Below are 23311 nucleotides of genomic sequence, written 5' to 3' on the forward strand. Positions count from 1 at the left end.
ACTGAAATAGTTTTTGTCACTATATGATTTTTGTATGCCCGAGATATTAATTTGAGTCATCAAGAGGCCTTTTAAAAACTTCCCTTAGTAATTAATTCATCAAGTGCCTGTTCAGGTGAGTATTACAAACTATTTGGTCTTTCTGCAGCAAGGAATGTCAGTGCCACTCAAGTTGTAAAATAAAACTTGTAAAAGAGTTCCACCTTTGTCTAACCAACCAACACGTCCTCATAGATGATTTCTTTGTTACTTCAAATTGCCCTAAGCCATTTCAGTCTGTTAAGCATTCATTGTATTTTGATTGCCTTCAGTTGACATCAAATGGGAGTCCTCAGCTTCTCTCATCTAATCAATATCTTCACTCATCCTGTCCCATACCTAAAAGAACATAATCATTCAGACATACATTTTAGGATGGATTTTATAATATATACACCTCTACCCCAATATAACGCAACCCGATATAACACAAATTCAGATATAATGCGGTAAAGCAGTGCTCTGGGGGGGTGGGGCTGCACACTCCGGTGGATCAAAGCAAGTTCGATATAACACGGTTTCACCTATAACGCGGTAAGATTTTTTGGCTCCCGAGGACAGCATTATATCGAGGTAGAGGTGTAGCAAAATTTCCAAATGAAATGCTATTTTTGAATGAAAAGTCAAAATGTTTAATTTCAAAATGGGCAAAACAAACTGTTTTGACATTTTTCCATTTTGTGGACCAAAATTCAACCTGAATTCATAAATAGTTTCAGTAACCCAAAAAACATCAAAAAGTGTAGCCCAGCTCTGTTACTTGCTGTCTGTAACTGACCAGCTGCCATCCTCTTCCAGAACCTACTTCTTACTGTATCTATCTTGCTCTCTGTTGAGAGGGCTTCTAGCACCAAACTTCTATTTTTAAATTATTTTTTTTTAAGCCTTAAACTGACTTTAGTGTCCCACACTCAATTCTCTACTGTTTTCTAACTTCCCTCAGTGTGAGATTCTGTCAAGGTGGCTTGCTGTGCAACAGCCAAACCATCATAATGTTTATGTGCTGAATTAGACATCTTACTTCTTTTCTTCCTCTTTCTTTGTCCCTATTTTAAATATATAAATATACTTGTACAATCTTCGACCTTCACTGATGTGCTTCATTTTGTTTTAACTGTTTTATTCCGTCTTAAACTTATTTTGAAATATAGAGGTTTAGATAGTTAATTCTCTTGTTGATATATATCGGTGGAATTGATCTCATTTGTCAGTGTTATTTTAAAAGGTTTTCACACTGACATTTTTATGTAGCAGATATCTGAGTAATAAATGGTATGCGGTCTTGTTTTAATTCCGAACTCTTTCCTAGTTTATAATATATCTCCATATAGATATGGACAATTAATATATATGTGCAATTTTCATAATAGAATTGGTTTTTATATTTACATTTTGAGATTGTGATATCTGTAGATTTAAATTAGTTTGGCTTTCACATTCTGTATCTGCACTTAAATTAAATTTGAGTAAGTCTAAAACCTATCGACTTACATAATTTTTTGCATTTATTTGATCTAGCGGCACATTATAATCCACTTGATATCCAAGTGTGCCGTGCAAATAGAAGAAGACACTACCTTTTGTAGGTTTTGTTCCTTAGAAGAAGGCATGTGGTATAGTCAGTTTGATACAGGAAAATAAAAGCTTAAAAATGCTTTGAGTATGTATAAGAAACTTTTCTTGTATAAGTACAGCTGCCACTGACCAGCTGTTGGGTTTTTGTCTTGAGTGTAATAAGGCATTCCAAGGCTATGGCAGTACTTTCAAGAAGTTGGGTGCAGCCTTCCTGTTACAGAGTAATTTCACATATATTTTCCTTGCCTATCAAATGTGTGATATAATAGAAGTTGTGTGATTGGTCCAAGCACATGAGATGGAAAGAAAAAGGGAAGTATTACTATATTGGCTTGAGGGAGCAGGGGAGGTTGTCACCATATTTGATTTTCCTTTTAACTGACAAATATTGAAGAAGAGAGCACTACAAGATGAAATCGGTTGTTCATGTGCTGAAAACAACTAATAGATGGATGTGAGACTTCCTTGTACTGTTTAGTTGCTGCTATCTCTGACTTAGTAGGAGGCTACCTTCTGATGCAGCGGAGTATAATTTTCTTCATCGCCCACTGCTCACCAATAGAAAACCTACCCTATATTTTCAAGACATTGTAATTTATCTATTATAGGTGTTTTTATGGTGTATATTGCTGCAATAACTAAAGACTGAGCAAGCCAGTTTTATTAGCATTTTCTTATCCAGCATCATTCTTGAATTGCTTCTCTTGTTTGTTTATAAAAGTAGAATAAGTTCCTGGCCTTTGTAAAAGTAGATTAAGTTACAGCACAAAATGACAGTGCTGGTAAGAATTGGATGCTTTGCGTTTTCAGGAATTGATCTGAACATGAGATAATTCAGCAGTATTTGGAATCATTACCAGTTTGGAGTCATTACTAGTCATCCAATTAAATTTCAAAATTCATAAATAGAAGTGTATGTGTAATATGTTAGAACATGACACAAAACCTGAGTGTAACATCAGCTAAATTGGTGACATGAATTCTGTTCTCATATGGGAGGGGCTGCATTAGTAAAGGCAAAAGTTGAGCGTGGAAAGAATTTGTGGTAATCTGTGTTGATACTATTTAACAGCGAGTTTATGCTGATACTTAACACAGGAAACATAAATCACCACAGCACCCCAAAAGAAACTCTCACAGGATATATATTTTTACTGCTCTAGAGTTGGGGCAGTTTTTTTAGTTTACTTACTGACCTCTTGTTAGTTGTGTGAGATCTCCCGATGAAAAGTGCTATATTAAAGCTAGGTATTATTATTACTTTACAGCAAGCTCTCAGTAGGCAGCAGCTGGTAGGAAAATGTAAATGCTTCAGTTCAAATCGTTTGTGGTAAAATATTTTTGAAAGAAACAAACTGCTTAAGCCTGTATAAATACAGACCTAGATCCATAAAGGGGACTTAGGATCAGCTTTGGAATGCCTGACTTGAGGCTGTTGGTTCCCCTAAGTGGCAGGGCACCTAACGTTAGGTACCTAGACTCCCTATACAATGCACGGGGAGAATTAGTTACTTAAGAATGGAGTTCCCAAAAGCCAGAATTCTTATCAAGGAGCCACCTAAGCTAGTCAAGAACAGAGCGGTAGCCTAATCCAGAGAGACTTAGGCACCTCTCTCCACTTGGAATTCACAGACATGTATCCTCTCCTGGAGTTAGGGCTGATCTTTATTGCAAAAAAACTGAGGTGGTAGGGTGCCCTCATTAGGCTCCATAATGTACTGATTAGAGCACTCACCTAGGATGTGAGAGACCTGGGTTCAAACCCACACTCTGCCTTATTTGGAATAGGGATTTGAACCCTGGTCTCCCATATCCCAGGAGAGTATCCTAACCATTGGACTTTGGAGGATTCTGTGGTGGGCTTAGCCCAGTCTTTCCTGTTGAAGCTGTTCCACTTTGTGTAGAATAACTAAATGTTCTTCAAGGAGTGTCCCTGTGCATGTGTCATAACTATAAAGGGAAGGATAACAGCTCTCTGTGTACAGAGACTCCAAATCCTTTTACCTGTAAAGGGTTAAGAAGCTCGGGTAACCTGGCTGACACCTGACCCCAAGGACCAATAAGGGGACAAGATACTTTCAAATCTTGGGGGGGGAAAGGCTTTTGTTTTGTGTCCTTTGTTTAAGGGGTTGTTCGCTCTTGGGACTGAGAGGGACCAGACATCAATCCAGGTTCTCCCCATCTTTCTAAGCAAGTCTCTCCTATTTCAAACTTGTAAGTAAAAAGCCAGGCAAGGCGTCTTAGATTTACTTTGTTTTCTCAACTTGTAATGTACCTTTTACCAGAGGGTTTATCTTTATTTGCTGTACTTTGAACCTAAGACAGAGGGGGGTCCTCTGAGCTCTTTAAGTTTGATTACCCTGTAAAGTTATTTTCCATACTGATTTTACAGAGATGATTTTTACCTTTTTCTTTAATTAAAAGCCTTCTTTTTTAAGAACCAGATTGATTTCTCCTTGTTTTAAGATCCAAGGGGGTTTGGATCTGTGTTCACCAGGGAATTGGTGAAAGGTTTCTCAAGGCTTCCCAGGGAGGGAGTTCTTGAGATGGTGGCAGCGGACCAGAGCTAAGCTGGTAGATAAGCTTAGGAGTCCTCATGCAGGCCCCCACATTTGTACCCTAAAGTTCAAAGTGGGGATACAGCCTTGACAGCATGTAATGGGAGATTTGTAGTAGCAGTGCCTGGTTGGGTCGCACATGCGTTGTCCCCGTCTCGCGCCGTCTTAGGCAGTTACATAATGCCGTACGACCAATCCCCACTCAGTCTCTTCTCTGCCCTCAGTTTCAGACAAAGCACTTAGCCGCGCCTCTGTACTTTAGTCTAACTTAGATTTCTAGTTGTTTAGTTAATAGTTAGTTGTTAGGTAGTTTAATACTTACTTCCCCATCACAGTTTATTTTTTCTTTCTATAAAAAACAATTTTTTTCTCTTATATTAGGAAATTAAATTTCAGTTGTTAGTCATCCCTTAGAATAGCATTGTTACCCTCCCTCATGGGAGAAAGCCCTTCTCTGAGGTGCATGCCCAGCTCCCCAGGTTTTAAACGCTTCCTTACGTGCAGACTCTCTGTACTGGTCTCTGACAGGCATTCATAGTGTGGCCGCTCCCTTGGCGATACACACATCTTGCAGAAGTGCTCACATTGCCACAACTTGAAAGCCCAGGCCAGGAAAGTGAGAAACCTGCATTTGAAGCGCCTCATAATGGAGAGGTCTCTGCGCCCCCCTCCCCAACACTGGTATCCCATGGCAGCATCTGACAGAGGTTCCCCTCCACCCACTTTGGCAAAAAAGTACTCTGCCAAGAAGGCGACTAAAAAGCGGGCTCAGAACTCCCCTCCTCAGCCAAGAAGTGGCATTCTCCCGACTCGGCAGACCCCATCAGTACCAACTGTGCCAGGACCTTCCACCTCCAAGGTACATAAGAACGGCCATCCTTGGTCAGACCAAAGGTCCATCTAGCCCCCCAGTATCCTGTCTTCCAACAGTGGCCAATGCCAGGTGCCCCAGAGGGAAAGAACAGAACAGGTAATCATCAAGTGATCCATCCCCTGTCGCTCATTCCTAGCTTCTGGCAAACAGAGGCGAGGGACACCATCCCTGCCCATCCTGGCTAATAGCCATTGATAGACCTATCCTCCATGAACTTATCTAGTTCTTTTTTGAACCCTATTATAGTGTTGGCCCTCACAACATCCTCTGGCAAGGAGTTCCACAGGTTGACTGTGCGTTGTGTAGAAAAAATACTTCCTTTTGTTTGTTTTAAACCTGCTGCCTATTAATTTCATTTGGTGACCCCCCTCCCCCCAGTTCTTGTGTTATGAGAAGGAGTAAATAACAATTCCGTATTTACTTTCTCCACACCAGTCATGATTTTATAGACCTCTATTATATGCCCCTTTAGTCATCTCTTCTCCAAGCTGAAAAGTCCCAGTCTTATTAATCGCTCCTCATATAAAAGCCGTTCTATATCCCTACTCATTTTTGTTGCCCTTTTTCTGAACCTTTTCCAATTCCAATATATCTTTTTTGAAATGGGGCGATCACGTCTACACACAGTATTCAAGGTGTTGGCATATCATGGATTTATATAGAGGCAATATGATATTTTCTGTCTTATTTTCTATCCCTTTCTTAATGATTTCCAACATTGTGTTCGCTTTTTTGACTGCCGCTGCATATTGAGTGGATGTTTTCAGAGAACTGTCCACAATGACTCCAAGATCTTTCTTGAGTGGAAAAAGCTAATTTAGACTCCATCATTTTATATGTATAGTGGGATTATGTTTTCCAATGTGCATTACTTTGCATTTATCAGCATTGAATTTCATCTGCCATTTTGTTGCCCAGTCACCCAGTTTTGAGAGATCCTTTTGTAGCTCTTCGCAGTCTGCTTGGGACTTAACTATCTTGAGTAGTTTCGTATCATCTGCAAATTTTGCCACCTAACTATTTACCCCTTTTTTCCAGATCATTTATGAATATGTTGAATAGGACTGGTCCCAGTACAGATCCTTGGGGGTACACTACTATTTACCTCTCTCCATTCTGAAAACTGACCATTTATTCCTACCCTTTGTTTCCTAACTTTTAACTAGTTCCCAGTCCATGAGAGGACCTTCCCTCTTATCCCATGACAACTTACTTTGCTTAAGAGCCTTTGGTAAGTGACCTTGTCAAAGGCTTTCTGAAAATCTAAGTACATTATATCCACTGGATCCCCCTTGTCCACATGCTTGCTGACCCCTTCAAAGAATTCTAGTAGATTGGTGAGGCATGTTTTCACTTTACAAAAACCATGTTGACTCTTCCCCAAAAAATTATGTTCATCTATGTGTCTGATAATTTTGTTCTTTACTATAGTTTCAACCAGTTTGCCTGGTACTGAAGTCAGGCCTGTAATTGCAGGGATCACCTCTGGAGCCCTTTTTAAAAATTAGCTTCACATTAGCTACCCTACAATCATTTGGTACAGAAGCTGATTTAAATGATAGGTTACAAACTACAGTTAGTATTTCTGCAATTTCACATTTGAGTTCCTTGAGACCTCTTGGGTGAATACCATCTGGTCCTGGTGACTTATTACAGTTTAGTTTATCAATTTCTTTCAAAACCTTCTCTAACGACACCGCAATCTGGGACAGTTCTTCACATTTGTCACCTGAAAAGAATGGTTCAGGTTTGGGAATTTCCCTCACATCCTCAGCTATTAAGACTGATGCAAAGAATTCATTTAGTTTCTCCGCATTGTCCTTATGTGCTCCTTTAGCATCTCAATTGTTCAGTGGCCCCACTGGTTGTTTAGCAGGCTTCCTGCTTCCGATGTACTTAAAAAAAAAAAATGTTTGCTAATACTTTTTGAGTCTTTGGCTAACTGTTCTTTAAATTCTTTTTTGGCCTTCCTAATTATATTTTTTCACTTCATTTGCCAGAGTTTATGCTCTTTTCTATTTTCCTCACTAGGATTTAACTTCCACTCTTTAAAGGATCCTTTTTGTGTCTCACTGCTTTTTTTACTTTGTTGTTTAGTCACGGTGGCACTTTTTTGGTTCTCTTACTATGTTGTTTAATTGGGGGCATACATTTAAGTTGAGTGTCTATTATGGTGTCTTTAAAAAGTTTCCATGTACCTTGCAGGAATTTCACTCTTGACACTGTACCCTTTAATTTCTGTTTAACTAACTTCCTCATTTTTGTGTAGTTCCCCTTTCTGAAATTAAATGCTACAGTGTTGGGCTGCTGTGATGTTTTCCCTGCCACAGGGATGTTAAATTTAATTATATTATGGTCACTGTTACCACGCGATCCAGCTATATTCACCTCTCGGACCAGATCCTGTCCCGCAAGGTAGCAGGACCATCTGATACTGTGGGTACCACGTGAACAAAGACCTTAAGCCGGCTAGCTCGGACAAGGCAACAAAGAGAAACCAAAACCTCTGCCTCGATGCCATCGGAGCCGATTAGGCATATGGTGCTGAGTAGCTCGGCACTGCTACAGGCTGTGGCGCCACCGTCTGCCTTTACAACGCAAAGCGCACAATCCTCAGCACCGACAACCACGGCACATACATCGGTACTGTCGATAACACCATCTTTGTTACTGATGCTCTTGGTATCGCAACAGTTCCTCCACTACCAGGATCTTCTGGTTTCTTCAGGCGCCAGAATCTCCTTGGTACCGACCTCACTCCAGCACACCCAGTACCGAGGCAACTCACCACACCGCCCAGCTCAGCTCCACCCCCAATTGAGTGATGAGGTTGATGAGGATGAAGGGGAAATCTACTCCTCCCATCACTCCTTCCCTGTTCATGCATCTACCAGACCAGGTCCACTGTAACAATGGGATTATCGCCCAGGACCTGAAACTCAGCGCTGGTACAGACCCTCATGGTTGCCACCACCCAGGCCATTTCCACCACAGTGGCCTTACACTGCACATGGGTGCCAGTACCGCCCACTATACCACAAGCCTCCCAGTCCACCCAGGGTGAGGTCAAGGCATTCTCCTTCATCCTTTGACCAGGACCCTCTGAAGCCCTGGAAGAGGCAGTTGAGGAACTAAAGAATACTTCAGACCAGGAAGCTGCACCAGCAGTCAACATTTCATCCTCCTCTCCGGCTGAAGCCATCATGCCCCCATCACCCACCACGAAGGATAATTTCAAACAGTTCCAGGAACACTCTAAGAGGATGGCAGATTCCCTGGACATACCAGTAGAAGAAGTAGCTGAATCCCAGCATATGTTTCTGGACATCCTGCAGACTTCAACTTCTTCCATAATTGCCCTGCCAATTAATGATGCTGTCATGGACCAGGCCAAAACGATCTGGCAAACCCCAGCAACAGTCCCACCCACCTGGAAAACAGCGGATAAAAATATTATGGTCCTTCTAAGGGAATGCAATTTCTCTTTTCGCTCCCCACACCTCGCTCCCTCGTGGTGGAGGCCATGAATGAAAGGGGCAGATAGCATCATTCCAGTACCACGCCATACAATAGGGACTGGAAGAGAGTAGATTTTTTTTGGTAGTAAGGCCTACTCATTGGTGACCCTACAATTTAGGATTTCCAACTATGAGGCACTAATGACCAAATATAATTTTACAAACTATTCAAAATTATCCGAGTTTATTTTCTGAGCAAGCGATGATCACTACCTCCCATTTGCTCAGAGTGAGGCTCAACTTCAAGGAAAGGTGGAGAAGAAAGTGCTACAAATGGCAAATCAGAGACAGCAGCTGAAAATATTTGACGAGGCAATCCTGAAAGCGAACATTTCCAAGGAAGACTGGAGTTTCGTAGACAACTGCAACTAGGACTATAAAATCTTTGCTGATAAGCTGAGGTAGTGCGTGAAATTAGGCGAGAAAGACCGAAAAGAGTGAAGGGTAGAATCTTGGAGGAAATGAGGAACATGGTAGAGAAGCGGAGGAATATGAAGTGAAATGATGGTGACAAACTAGAGTATTCCCTCCTCTGCAAGCTGATAAGAAAACTAAAGGAGGACGTTGAGAAGTACAGAAATGAAAATCTCTTAAATATGGCTGAAGATTGCAGAAACCTAAAAAAATGCAAATGGGAACTGATGCTGGCTGTACACATCAACAATAATGATGCTGAAGAACAAGGACGGAAAAGCAGTAATCGACAGAACAGGGATGGAAATGGTCTGCAAAGATTTCTACACTGAACTGTTTGTGTCTCAATTATTGGCAATGGGACGTTTATTTCAACAGAGGAACGCGCACGTACTCCCGGTCCTCGTCAGCAAAGTTCGACATGCAGTTTACCAAATGAAGGAAGGAAAAGCTCCAGGAAAAGAGAGATTGACAACTGAAATTATAAGAGTTGGAGACCAAGGCCTCTGGGAAACCCTTGCTCAGAAGTTTAGTCATTAATTGGAAATGCTGAAGATACCACCTGGCTGGAAGAAGTCCAACACCATTTTGCTGTACAAGAAGGGCAATTGTGAAGATCTAAAGAACTATCGTCAAATATGCCTGCTCTCACATGTCTACAAACCAGTCACCAAAATAGTAACAAACCGACTGAGAGTCTGGATGCGCAGCAGCTGAGAGATCAGGCAGGTTTTCAAAGGAATTTCAGCACAGTGGACCCATCTTTACTACAAACCAGCTATTGGAGCGCTCAAGGGAATACAAATTCCTTTTATGCATTGCCTTCGTCAACTATGAAAAAGCGTTTGACAGCGTAGAGATCAACGCAGTGCTGAAAGCTCTTGCAGAGCAGGGCATCGACACAAACTACATCAAACTGCTAAAGGAAGCGAACTCTGACTGCAGATCAGAGTATACAGATATAATTCTGTTCGACACTGCCTTTCGCATCCCAGTCAAAAAAGATGTGAAGCAAGGAGACACATGTGATGGGTTGGACCCCGCCCCTTTCGGGGTGCCACCTGATGAGCTGGGGTCCCACTGGTTCTGCCTGTTCCACCAGTCTGGGTTTCCTCACCCTGTCCTAGCTGTGCCAGGCCCTCAAGCCTTCTCTAGCACACACACAGAGGTAAGGCCACACTCAGCTGCAGACACAGACTGAAATCAGCTCTGTGTGGGAAGATTCAGCTTAGAGATTTACTCTGCACTCACGTGCACACCTCCTTTGGAGTGTAAACCCAAAATAATATTGTCTTGCACTGTATAGAGAGATCTGCACAGAGCAAGCTCATAGAAATTCGTCTTCTCACTCAATGTGGAGAGAGATATGCACAGCCTTCCCTCCCCCATATGAATTGTACAAACTGGGATTTGTAATAAACAAAAAAAAAAAATTTACTACAAAAGGTAAATTTTAAGTGATTAAAGGGATAGTAAACAGAACAAAGCAGATTACTGAGCAAATAAAACAAAACACCCAAACTAAACTTAATACACTCAAGAAACAGGTTACAAAATGTAATTTCTCACCCTAAATGTTGTTTTAGGCAGGTTGCAGAGTTTCTGTAGCGTAGAGTTCCAATTATTTCTCTTTACAGACTAGACCCCTGTCTCAGCCTGGACTCAGCCTGTGCCTTTCCATTCAGGTCTTTTTAGCAATCTTCCTTCTTGGATGGGGAGGCAATGGAGAAGAGTTCTGTTTGCCTTACTTCCCAGCCTTAAATAGAATTTACATAAGGCAGGAATCTTTTGTTTCCCAATCTGATCCCCCCACGCCCTCTGAATGGAAAAACACTGAAAGCCCAAGATGGGGGTCTAGTACCAGGTGACGTAATCACGTGACCCTCTAGTGTCAAAGCAGCAACCCCTGGAGCTTCTCAGGAAGGCGGGAGATTAGTATCTTCCAAGTCTTATTGTTCTTCCTAACAGCCCATTGCGGTTGATTGCCTACTGTCTGGTGAGCGTTCCCCCAAATACACACACAGTTGTAATTGTTACATAGTCAATATTCCTAACTTCAGATACAGAAATGATATATGTATACAAATTGGATAATCACATTCAGTGAATCGTGATCTTTCCAGTGATACCTTACATGACCCATCTTGCATAAAACATATCTTAGTTATGCCATATTCATATCACAACAATATTTCTATGAAGAATATGGGGTGTAACGTCACACAGTTTCACCAAAACTCTTCACAGCCTGCCTCAAAATGGTAAGATGATGGATGAATTGGAAGGGTGGAATCCGTGTCAACAGAGAGCAGTTAAACCACCTCAGATTTGCGGATGATATCGTGTTGATTGCCAAAAACACTATCAAACTGCAGAAAATGCTACGAGAAGTCAACCTAAAAAGCAGCCAAGTCGAACTGAAAATGAACCGCTCTAAAACGAAATTTATGCAGTCTGATGCCTTGCCAAAAGCCCACATAATAGTCAAGGGAGAACAAATAGAAGAAGTTGAGTAATACATCTATTTGGGTCAAGAAATTAACATGCGCCATGATCAGGAAGGCGAACTCTCACAAAGAAAGAAAGCTGGTTGGCACTCATTCAGTTCTATCAAGGATGTCCTCCAAGGAAATATCAACAAGACAAAATGTGCCAACCTCTTCAATTCAACAGTATTGCCGGCAATGTTGTGTGGCAGCAAAACATGGGCTCTGACAAAGATAGAGGAGCAACAACTGGCTGTCACAGAGAGGGCAATGGAAAGAAGAATTCTGGGGATTTCAATCCACGACAGAGTCCCCAATGAAGTGCAAGACGTCATTGTTGAAAGCAAGTACAGTAAAATGCAATACGCCAGGCATATAGCTAGGTTCACTGACAATCGGTGGACTGTAGCAGTTGCTGAGTGATACTCATGGGAACTGAAACTACCACTCGTCCGATCTCCAAAGAGATGGGAAGATTTTATCGTGAAAAGGCATGGCTCCACATAGAGAAGAAAGGCCAGGATAAAAGAAGACTGGAAGACGTGTTGTGATCGGCGTAATCTATATGAGGGCTGAAGGACCAATCGGTCAAGGTGATTTCGAACAGCCTCGCTACCCTGACACCTATTTACAACTTTATTAAATCTAATCTCCACGACACTAGCCAGTCCCCAGACATTGGCCAGGACTTGCCTCCAACTGTTAGGCCACATGTTCACAACAGTGTTTATCGTCAAATATGTCAGACTGCACATGTGATGCCTGCAAGGCTGACTCCGAACCGTGTATGTTCCACACAAACATAGCATAAACAAATGTCTCATGATGCCAACCAATGTAAAACAAACTCTACATTGGTGGATACAACCAAACAATGTTTGCGCAGGAGTCCCCTTTGCACAGAACCTTGCAGCAATGATAATCACAACGGACGCTTCCCTGCTAGTTTGGGGGCACACCTGCGCAATCACAGTGTCCAAGGCTGCTGGTCCCCATTGGAATACACTCTACACATAAACCTACTGGAACTACGGGCGGTTCACAGTGCATGCTCCCACTTCCTACCCATGATCAGGGACAGAGCCATAAAGATTCTCTCAGAAACATTGCTTGCATATTTTATATAAACCGACAACCGGGGGCACGGTCATACTCCCTATGCACAGAAGCCATAGAAGTATGGAATTGGTGCATTAGCCACAACATCAACATCTCTGCCTCCTACCTACCAGGATGCCAAAACACCATTGCAGATGCACTAAGCAGAAAATTTTCCCAGAACCACGAGTGGGAAATGAACGCCAGAGTACTACAGAACATGTTCAAACAATGGGGGTTCCCAACTATAGACCTTTGTGTGACAACACAAAATGCCAAGTGCCCACACTACTACTCCAGACCAGGTTTAGGACCCTCTTCTCTGGGCGATGCTTTTCTCCTCAAATGGGATGCATCCCTACTGTATGTCTTTCTTCTGACCCTTCTTCTATCCCAGGTCATACACAAGATCAGAACAGACAACTCCAGAATCGTCTTCATAGCCCCCACGTGGCCCAGACAAACGTGGTTTCCTTACTTTCTAAAGCTGGCTGTGTGCCCACCATGCACTCTTCTTTTTCTACTTCATCTCCTTTCTCAGGATGTGGGGCAGGTCCACTGCCCAAACTTGGCAAGACTTCACCTCAAGGCGTAGCTACTCCATGGCTCCGAGAAACTGAAATGACCTGTTCAGATGAAGGAAGTTAAACAGTTATAGATCAACTACACAACATACATACCTGCACAAATTGAGGTGATTCGATACATGGGGCCAAAATAGACACATCTTGGCGGTTTCCTCTCATTTACCACTGGTACTGGACTATGTATTGGAACTTAAGAAATCGTGTCTTTCCATGAGCTCAATCAAGTATACCTCGCTGCAATCACAGCATTTCACCACAAGGTGGATGAGTTCTCGATCTTCACTCACCCGACCACCATGCATTTTCTCAAGGGCCTTCGTAACCTTTACCCCGAAATATGAGCCTCTACTCCCATCATAGGACCGCAGTCTGGTATTTACGAAGCCTTACTGGGACCCCCTTTGAACCACTAGCGACATGTTCACTTCTCTAACTCTTGATGAAGGTGGCCTTCCTTATTGCTGTCCCATCTGCCAGACAAGTGGGGGAGCTGGGGGCTCTCATGGCACACTCTGCCCCACACAACATTTTTCAAAAACAAACTTACTTTAAGACCACATCCCAAATTCTTACCAAAGGTTGCATCCTCATTCAATCTGAATCAGCCCATTCATCTCCCATCTTTCTTTCCAAAACCCCGGGAGAATAAACGAGAAGCAGCACTCGACACCCTGAATGTCTGAAGAGTGCTAGCTTTTTATATTGAAAGAACAAAGACTTTCAGAAAATCACCAAAATTATTTCTTTCCGTTACAGAACGATATAAGGGAGACACCATATCTAAACAGAGATTGTCTACATGGATCTCCAGCTGCATTGACTTTTATCATCAACAACAGCTGCAACCTCCACAGGGGACCTGTACACATCCGACTAGAGTACTGTCTGCCTTGATAGCCTTCTTCAACAATGTTCCCATTATGGACATCTGCAAAGGAGCAACATGGGCACCTGCCCATATGTTCACACAACATTATGCCATAGAACAGCATTCATCATTAGACGCTTTATTCAGACTTAATTTGTACCCAGAACCACCCGCTGAGGGGTACTGCTCTACAGTCACCTAAAGTGGAGCACCCATGGGGACACTCCTTGAAGAAGAGAAGGTTACTCACCCTTTTCAATAACTGAGGTTCTTTGAGATGGTTGTCCCTGTGGGTGCTCCATTATCTTCCCTCCTCCCCTCTACTTCGGAGTTTTTTCACACTAGAGACTCTGTGGTAGAGAGGGAACCGAGGGGGGTTGATCGCATGGTACTATGTAACCACCTGAGGTGGCGTGAGATGGGGAAGAGCACCTGTATGACCCAACCAGGCACTGCTACTACAAATCTGTGATTTACAAGCACTGGGGTGTGCAGTCACCTAAAGTGGAGCACCCACATGGACAACCATCTTCAAGAACCTCAGTTAGTGCACAGGGTGAGTAACCTTCTCTTCACTGGAGCAGGGATTGAAACCTGACTTTCCCATATCCCAGGACAGTGCCCTCCCCACTAGGCCACACACACCCACACCCACCACCACACCCACCACCTAATGAATATTTAATTATATGAAGTAAAACAGCTTCAATGGGAGAGAGAGGGTATGTCTACACTACGGGATTAATCTGAATTTACAGAATTCGAATTTTGGAAACAGATTGTATAAAGTCGAATGTATGCGGCCACACTAAGCACAGTAATTCGGCGGTTTGCGTCCATGTACCGAGGCTAGCGTCGACTTCTGGAGCTTTGCACTATGGGTAGCTATCCCATAGCTATCTAATAGTTCCCGCAGTCTCCTCCACCCATTGGAATTCTGGGTTGAGATCCCAATGCCTGATGGGGCCCAAAACATTGTCGCGGGTGGTTCTGGGTACATCCTCCCCCTCCCTCCGGGAAAGCAATGGCAGACAACCGTTTCGCGCCTTTTTTCCTGGGTAAACAGTGCAGACGCCATACCATGGCAAGCATGGAGGCCCGCTCAGCTCAAGACAGCAGTCATGAACATTGTAAACACCTCGCGCATTATCGTGCAGTTTATGATGAACCAGAACCTGCAAAAACAGGCGAGGAGGAGCAGGATACGGCAGCGCAGCGACGAGACCGATGAGGACATGGACATGGAATTCTATCAAACCGCGGGCCCCGGCGCTTTGGAGATCATGCTGTTAATGGGACAGGTTCATGCCATGGAACGCCGATTCTGGGCCTGGGAAACAAGCACAGACTGGTGGGACCGCATAGTGTTGCCGGTCTGGGATGATTCCCAGTGGGTGCGAAACTTTCGCATGTGTAAGGGCACTTTCATGGAATTTTGTGACTTGCTTTCCGCTGCCCTGAAGCGCCAGAATACCAAGATGAGAGCAGCCCTCACAGTTGAGAAGCGAGTGGCGATAGCCCTGTGGAAGCTTGCAACGCCAGACAGCTACCGGTCAGTCGGGAATCAATTTGGAGTGGGCAGATCTACTGTGGGGGCTGCTGTGATGCAAGTAGCCAAAGCAATCACTGAGCTGCTGCTACCAAAGGTAGTGACTCTGGGAAATGTGCAGGTCATAGTAGATGGCTTTGCTGCAATGGGATTCCCTAACTGTGGTGGGGCGATAGATGGAACCCATATCCCTATCTTGGCACCGGAGCACCTGGGTAACAAGTACATAAACCGCAAGGGGTACTTTTCAATGGTGCTGCAAGCACTGGTGGATCACAAGGGACGTTTCACCAACATCAACGTGGGATGGCCGGGAAGGGTCCATGATGCTCGCGTCTTCAGGAACACTACACTGTTTAAACGGCTGCAGCAAGGGATTTACTTCCCAGACCGGAAAATAACCGTTGGGGATGTTGAAATGCCTATAGTTATCCTTGGGGACCCAGCCTACCCCTTAATGCTATGGCTCATGAAGCCATACACAGGCAGCCTGGACAGTAGTCAGGAGCTGTTCAACTACAGGCTGAGCAAGTGCAGAATGATGGTAAAATGTGCATTTGGACGTTTAAAGGGTCGCTGGCGCATGTTACTGACTCGCTCAGACCTCAGCCAAACCAATATTCCCATTGTTATTGCTGCTTGCTGTGTGCTCCACAATCTCTGTGAGAGTAAGGGGGAGACCTTTATGGTGGGGTGGGAGGCTGAGGCAATCGCCTGGCTGCTGATTACGCGCAGCCAGACACCAGGGCGATTAGAAGAGCACACCAGGAAGTGCTGCGCATCAGAGAAGCTTTGAAAACCAGTTTCGTGACTGGCCAGACTACAGTGTGAAAGTTCTGTTTATTGAAAACCCGCCCCCTTGATTGACTCATTCCCTGTAAGCAAACCACCCTCTCCCCTTCGGTCATAGCTTGCTTTCAAAGGAAATAGTCACTATCGTTTAAAAATCATTTATTCTTTATTAATTGATTATAAACATAGGGAGAGAACTGGCAAGGTAGCCCGGGTGGGGTTTGGGAGGAGGATAGGAGGGAAGGAAAAGGCCACTAAAAAAGTTCAATATAATGACAACCTTTTGGTTGGGCTGTCCACTGGGGTGGAGTGGGAGGGTGCACGGAGCCTCCCCCCCACGTTCTTACGCGTCTGGGTAAGGAGGCTATGGAACATGGTGGGGGAGGGTGGTTATACAGCGGCTGCAGCGGCACTCTGTGATCCTGCTGCCGTTCCTGAAGCTCCACCAGACGCCGGAGCATGTCCTTTTGATCACGCAGCAGCCCCAGCGTTGCAGCCTGCCACCTCTCATCTCGAACGTCCCTCATGACCTCACGTTCACTGGCATCTTTCCTGTACTTTAATACCGTGTCCTTCCACTCATTCAGATGAGCTCTTTCATTGCGGGTGGATTCCATGATTTCAGAGAACATTTCGTCTCGCGTCCTTTTTTTTCCGCCGCCTTATCTGAGATAGTCTTTGGGACGGAGGAGGGAGGCTTGAAAAATTTGCAGCTGCGGGAGGGAGGGAAAAAAGGTAGAGACGTATTTAAAAAGATACATTTTTCAGAACAATGCTTATACTCTTTCATGGTGAACAACACTATTCACATTACATAGCACATGTGATTTCGGTACAAGGTCGCATTTTGCATCTTAATATTGAGTGCCTGCGGCTTTGGTGTTAGAGAGCACAGACACAGGTCTGGGCAACAGAATTCAGCTTGTATGCGGCCATGGTGAGCCATTGTCTTTCGGCTCCTTTCCCACATACCAAGCAAAGCCTGTTGAGTGCTGCGGTTTTCCTGTTAACGTGCAGCAGCAGAAACCAAACTAAGCCCCCCCCATCCAAGTCTCTAGGATGATCGCTTTACCCCTCCCCCCACCGCATGACTGGTATCAGGGAAGATCCCTGCTAGCCAAACGCGAAAAGCTCAGTGCCAATTCCCCCCTCCTTGGCTAACTGCAGGGAAGGATTTCTTTTCAGCCACAGGCAAACAGCCCAGTAGGAACGGCCACCTCTGTCTCCTTAATTAAGTTCCCATATTTCAACCAGGTTACCATGAGCGATATCACTCTCCTGAGGATAACACAGCGAGATAAAGAACGGATGTTGCTTGAATGCCAGCATACGCTGCCAGGCTTTGTCATGCAATGATACCAGATTACTTGCTACTAGCATGGCGTGGTCAAGTGTCCTACCATGGAGGATGGAATAAGGCTGCACTGCCCAGAAATTTTCTGGAAAGTACTTCCAGGAGAGCTACATGGAGATGTCCCTGGAGGATTTTCACTCCATCCCCAGACACGTTAACAGACTTTTCCAGTAGCTGTACTGGCCGCGAATGCATCCCAAGTCTTCAGGGCAAATTAATCATTAAAAAACGCTTGCTTTTAAACCATGTTTTATATTTACAAAGGTACACTCACCGGAGGTCCCTTCCATGGCCTCATTGTCTGGAGGTTGGGAGGGTACTTCAGTCAGGCTGAGAAAAAGATCCTTGCTGTTGGGGAGAATGGAGTGCTGTGTGCTCTCCGCAAGCTCGTCGTCCTCCTCCTCATCTTCCCCGTCCGCAGAATCCTCAGGCATGGCTGAGATTACTCCTGCCTCGGAATCCACGGTCAGAGGTGGGGTAGTGGTGGTGGCCCCCCCTAGAAATGCATGCAGCTCAGCATAGAAGCGGCATGTCTGCGGCTCTGACCCGGAGCGATCGTTTACCTCCTTTGTTTTTTGATAGGCTTGTCTGAGCTCCTTAACTTTAACGCGGCACTTATGAGAGTCCCTATTGTGGCCTCTCTCCATCATGCCCTTGGAGATTTTTTCAAAAGTTTTGGCATTTCGTCTTTTGGAATGTAGTTCTGCTAGCACTGAATCCTCTCTCCATATAGCAATCAGATCCAGTACCTCCCATACGGTCCATGCTGGTGCTCTTTTTCGATTCTTGGACTGCATGATTACATGTGCTGATGAGCTCTGCATGGTCACCTGTGCTCTCCACGCTGGGCAAACAGGAAATGAAATTCAAAAGTTCACGGGGCTTTTCCTGTCTACCTGGCCAGTGCATCGGAGTTCAGATTGCTGTCCAGAGCGGTCACAATGGTGCACTGTGGGATAGCTCCCGGAGGCCAATACCGTCAAATTGCGGCCACACTAACCCTAATTCAAAATGGCAATATCGATTTTGGCGCTACTCGTCAGGGAGGAGTACAGAAATTGATTTTAAGAGCCCTTTATTTCAAAGTAAATGGCTTCGTTGTGTGGACGGGTGCAGGGTTAATTCGATTTAACGTTGCTAAATTCGAATTAAACTCATTGTGTAGACCAGGCCAGAGAGAGATCCTGTAGCCTGATCTATAGGCTATGTATTAATTACATTGATTACTTAAGAATTTCACCGTCACCTTCCCTCTCGTCACCAGCAGCCATCATTCTGGCATATCCCAAAGGCTACATCTTTCTCCTACTACCGATAGGCTGGGATGCAACTTTTGTAATATGTTATGCTGATGCCATTATGTCTGGTGCATATTCAGTAGGGTTTCTCCCCTGTTCCTTATTTGTATTTCCTTACCTTACTAATGTTGGATTGTCTTTCTCCTATATGTTAGTATATTAATGATCTCAACTAACTATCATATACGTCAATTTGTTGCCATGGGCCTCTTGTAGTTAGGTATCTGCAGATGTAGCTAATTTACCTTTTGTTGTTGCTATGAACATCAATTTGTCTCTGTGACATTCTTGTGGTTGGACCCATGTTCCTGTGGTTGGAAATTCCCCTTAAACACTCTATTTTCAGCTCCCCTATATTTGGGATTTTCCATTGGGCCTTTTATCTATGCCAAAGTTCATAGGCCTCAAGCCTTATTTATGCTAGCTATGCTCACTGCTGTGTCTTACAGAATACAGGCCTGTAGGCAAAGGTTCTGAATTAGGGGTGCTGGGAGTGCTGCCGCACCCTCTGGCTTGAAGTGGTTTCCATTATATACAGGGCTGACAGTTTGGTTCAATAACTTTCAGCACTCCCACTATACAAATTGTTCCAGCACCCCTGCCTATTAGGTTCCTTGCATTATTGCTGAATATAATGAAGGCAAGACAGTGATTATAATAGCGGCAAGCTAGCCCTATGGGCTACTACCACCACCCACCCAATACCCCCTTAGCTCAGTGATCAGGACACTCACCTGGGAAGTGGGAGACCAGCATTGAAGTCCCTGCTCCAAATCAGACAAAGTAGAGTTTTGAACCCTGGTGTCCTACATCCTGGCTGAGTGCTTTACCCACTGGGCTACAGGACATAAGGGGGGCACCTCTCTTCCCCTGCAGTGTTGGATCTCACAGGTGAGATAGGCAGGGGAATTCCTATATTATTAATCCTGCTGGGACTTAGGTGTGAGCTAGTTCTGAGCATCAGGACTTAGCTGTGTTGATGTCCATCAGCAGAAATGTAGGTCCTATGGGGACTTTATTGGTGGAAACATAGGCACCTAGGGCATTCATATGTGTGCAGGATTAGGTGGCAACTGAATGGGGTGTTCTAAGGATCTAGATTTTGGACTTTGCTGCCTAAAGTGGCAGTTGGGTGCCTATATCCCTTTGTGGATCTAGTCCATAGACACTTGTCAGTACTGAGCATAACTCTTCTTTACAAAAGAAATTGTAGCTGCTATAATGTTATAATTGTATTGATTATTTCATAGAGCCCACATACCCTCTATTCTGTCTTTAACTGCATTTATATCACTACATTAAAGTTGGTTTATTCTTATTTTAGGACTTGATAATCTGCTTGATGAAAACAGAATATCAGATCTCACCCAGACATACCAGCTGTTCAGCCGGGTAAAAGGTGGGCAGCAGATCCTGTTGCAAAACTGGAGTGAATACATCAAGGTATTTCAAACTTTATTGCATCTTACTGTCCTCATATTTATGCTGTCCACAGTGGAGTGACTGCTTGGCTTTTAAAAACAAGTAATGAGCACCAATAAAACACTCAACTGGGTTCATGAAAATTATATTTTAAGCAGGTATGTGGGTTTTTTATTTATTTTTGTTAATGCACCCATTTTGTTCAGCAATATTCTGAAAGCTCCTGTGATGAGAAACCACAGTGCATACACATTTTTATTTAAAATCATATTTAGGAACTGTTTATTTTACAGGACTGAACAGTGCAAACAGATTTTTTTAAATCAGAACTTCATATGATTTGAGAAAATGTTGGGCTGGAAAGTTAGTTATGTTTGGTTCAAAATAAATAGTTCTCCTGACACTCTAGTCACACTCCTTTGAAACTATTGGAACATCAGATCTCGACTGATACTTCCATCAGCACTGCAGATTGGTTATGCTATAAATAATTGCTGCTTGTTATACCAGTTAACAGGCTAAAGGTTTTTAAAATTATTATTTTGAAAGTGAGAAGAATTCTCTCTTAAAAATCTATTCTGGTGGCACTTAGAGGTCTCATCTCCATTGTTCTAGACATTGAGTAAACTGTTGTATGTTTGTACATCCTGAAGAACTTGCAGTCTAGCGGAGATGCTTTCAAATTGTAACCTTAAGCTGGGGCTGACTGTATGATAAGAAAACATTCCATTGAAACTCCTAGAATCATATGTCTTGCATTGTGAGGTAGTATTACGGAAGGCATGTCAGAAACATTATACGCTTGGTTTCCCAAATGCTAGTCATATCATTGGTTGTAACCACTCAACTATCGCTTCCGAGATGGGAGAGAGACTAATGGGCATTTGAGACTGTGTACTCCAAGAGATAGTGAGAGAAAATCCCATGTGAATAGGATGACCTGATGCCCCCTGAAAAGTTGATACAGCCCAGATTTTAGGACTAGACTCCCCTTTCTGGTCAAGTTTTAATTAACTTGTACATTTCCCAGTTTTAAGGACTCCTGGAGGTGGAGTCCAGGGAGCCACGAACACCAGGAGGAAACTGGTCAAAAGTGTTGGTGAATAGATGCGGGAGGGGTCAGGTCAAAGGGAAGGTTTGACAACTTTGGAGAGGGTGGTTCCGGGGGATATGAGAGAGTGTATAGGGCAAATTAAGGCACCTGGGATCAAATCCCTGCTCTGCCACAAACACACTCTCTCTCTCTATGACCTTGGGCAAGTCACTTAGCCTCTCTGTGCCTCAGGTCCCCATCTATAAAATGGGGATGGTACTTCTCCGCCACTCGGGGTGTTGTGCGGATAAGTACATTAAAGATTGTAAATTTGCTCAGATACTACAGTAATGGGGGCCATGTGAGTACCTAGAGATATGGAGTATGCGGACATTGGGAGCCAGGGGTCATTCAGGCAGGATCAAGGCAGTGTATCAAGTATCATATCTATGAATTATTGCTGTGGCTAGTTAGATGTTAAGAGGGAAGTCTGAGTTGTCTTGCCTATTTTGGTTTTTCAGCTGTTACAGTGGCTAAGATAGAAGCGAATGGAAAAATATGGATCTGCCATCCTGCTGCCTCTGTGCAGTTGTCCCAGTTTTTCACTTTGGAAATCTGGTCACTCTCCTTGTGACAATTACCAGATAATAACATTCTTAAGCCATCTTAAATAGCAGGTCAATCAAACATTGTTGTGTAGACTGTCTGATTCAGTAGACAAATAGTGTTATAATTCCACTGGAGAGCTGGGCACAAGTAGAAACAAGATAAGATTAAAAAATGATAAAGCAAGAATCCCCCCCACCCCAACCTGATGACGGCTCTGTTTTTTCACTTTTGTAGCCCTTGTTGACCTTAGAATCTTGGAGTGACCAGAAGCAGCTAAATCATATCCAGTTATTTCTGCAAATAAACAGTTCAGTGGGTTTAGAAAAAAAAGTCATGCAAAGTTTTTCATTACACTGAACATTCTTGCTACACTTTTCCACATACTCTTTTACGTAAATCATGTATTTAACTGTAAACTTGTGTGTGTACAACCATGTCTAATACATAATTTTTGTTTAGTTTCTGTTTTAAATGTAAGTGATCTCTTAAACATTGCTGTTTGAAATCCATTAATGTGTGTTTGGATTTTTTTGGTTTTGTGTTTAAATTTCAATGCATCTCATCATTTTTAACAGCTTTACGATTTCAATTATTATTAAGCACCTCTGATAAATTTTTCCAATTGCTAAATTTCATAAGGGTGTATGTGTCTGTGGGGGGAGATAGGTAGCAATGAAGTATTTGATTATCAAAAGTGTTTGTTTTTACAGAACTTTGGGACAACAATAGTGGTTAATCCTGAAAAGGACAAGGATATGGTGCAAGAGCTACTAGATTTTAAGGATAAAGTGGACCATATCATAGAAGCGTGCTTTCAGAAAAATGAGAAATTTATAAACTTGATGAAGGAATCCTTTGAAACATTTATCAACAAGAGACCAAATAAGCCTGCAGAATTGATAGGTACAAAATATTTTTCTGTAAAATATTTCTAAAACCTATAGAAAGCATAATAATATAAAGCATACTGAGTATGCTAGTATAATAGCAATGCAATGCATAGCCCACTGGAAGAATTGCTTTTGGGATACCAGGCAAAAATTAGTCTGGATATGTCATGGGATCCAGGTAAAAGTCTGGATGTGTTTGTCAGGTGTGTGCTCAGTCACGTGAAGGAGCATGTTAACTCCTGCTATTGCTGCACCCCTACTTGCTTACATTGTGACTGATGCTGACAGTTGCTTAGAAACCCGTGTGGCTAATTTCCTAAAGCAGAGTAAGTTGCTAAGGGGGAAGA

General features: G+C 43.3%; 1 protein-coding gene across 1 annotated transcript in view; it reads left to right on the plus strand.

Moving 5' to 3' along the window:
* Window positions 1-23311, plus strand: part of CUL4A (cullin 4A) — a 96441-nt gene that overhangs the window by 34738 nt on the left and 38392 nt on the right. Inside the window, exons 10-11 of the mRNA XM_024219546.2 lie at window positions 20335-20453; window positions 22785-22977. Of these exons, the coding sequence (XP_024075314.1) occupies window positions 20335-20453; window positions 22785-22977 (312 nt within the window). The remainder of the gene's footprint in view (window positions 1-20334; window positions 20454-22784; window positions 22978-23311) is intronic.

The sequence above is a fragment of the Terrapene carolina genome, unplaced genomic scaffold (genome assembly GCF_002925995.2).
Source record: "Terrapene carolina triunguis isolate 2854851 unplaced genomic scaffold, T_m_triunguis-2.0 Scaffold21, whole genome shotgun sequence".
NCBI lineage: Eukaryota > Metazoa > Chordata > Testudines > Emydidae > Terrapene > Terrapene triunguis.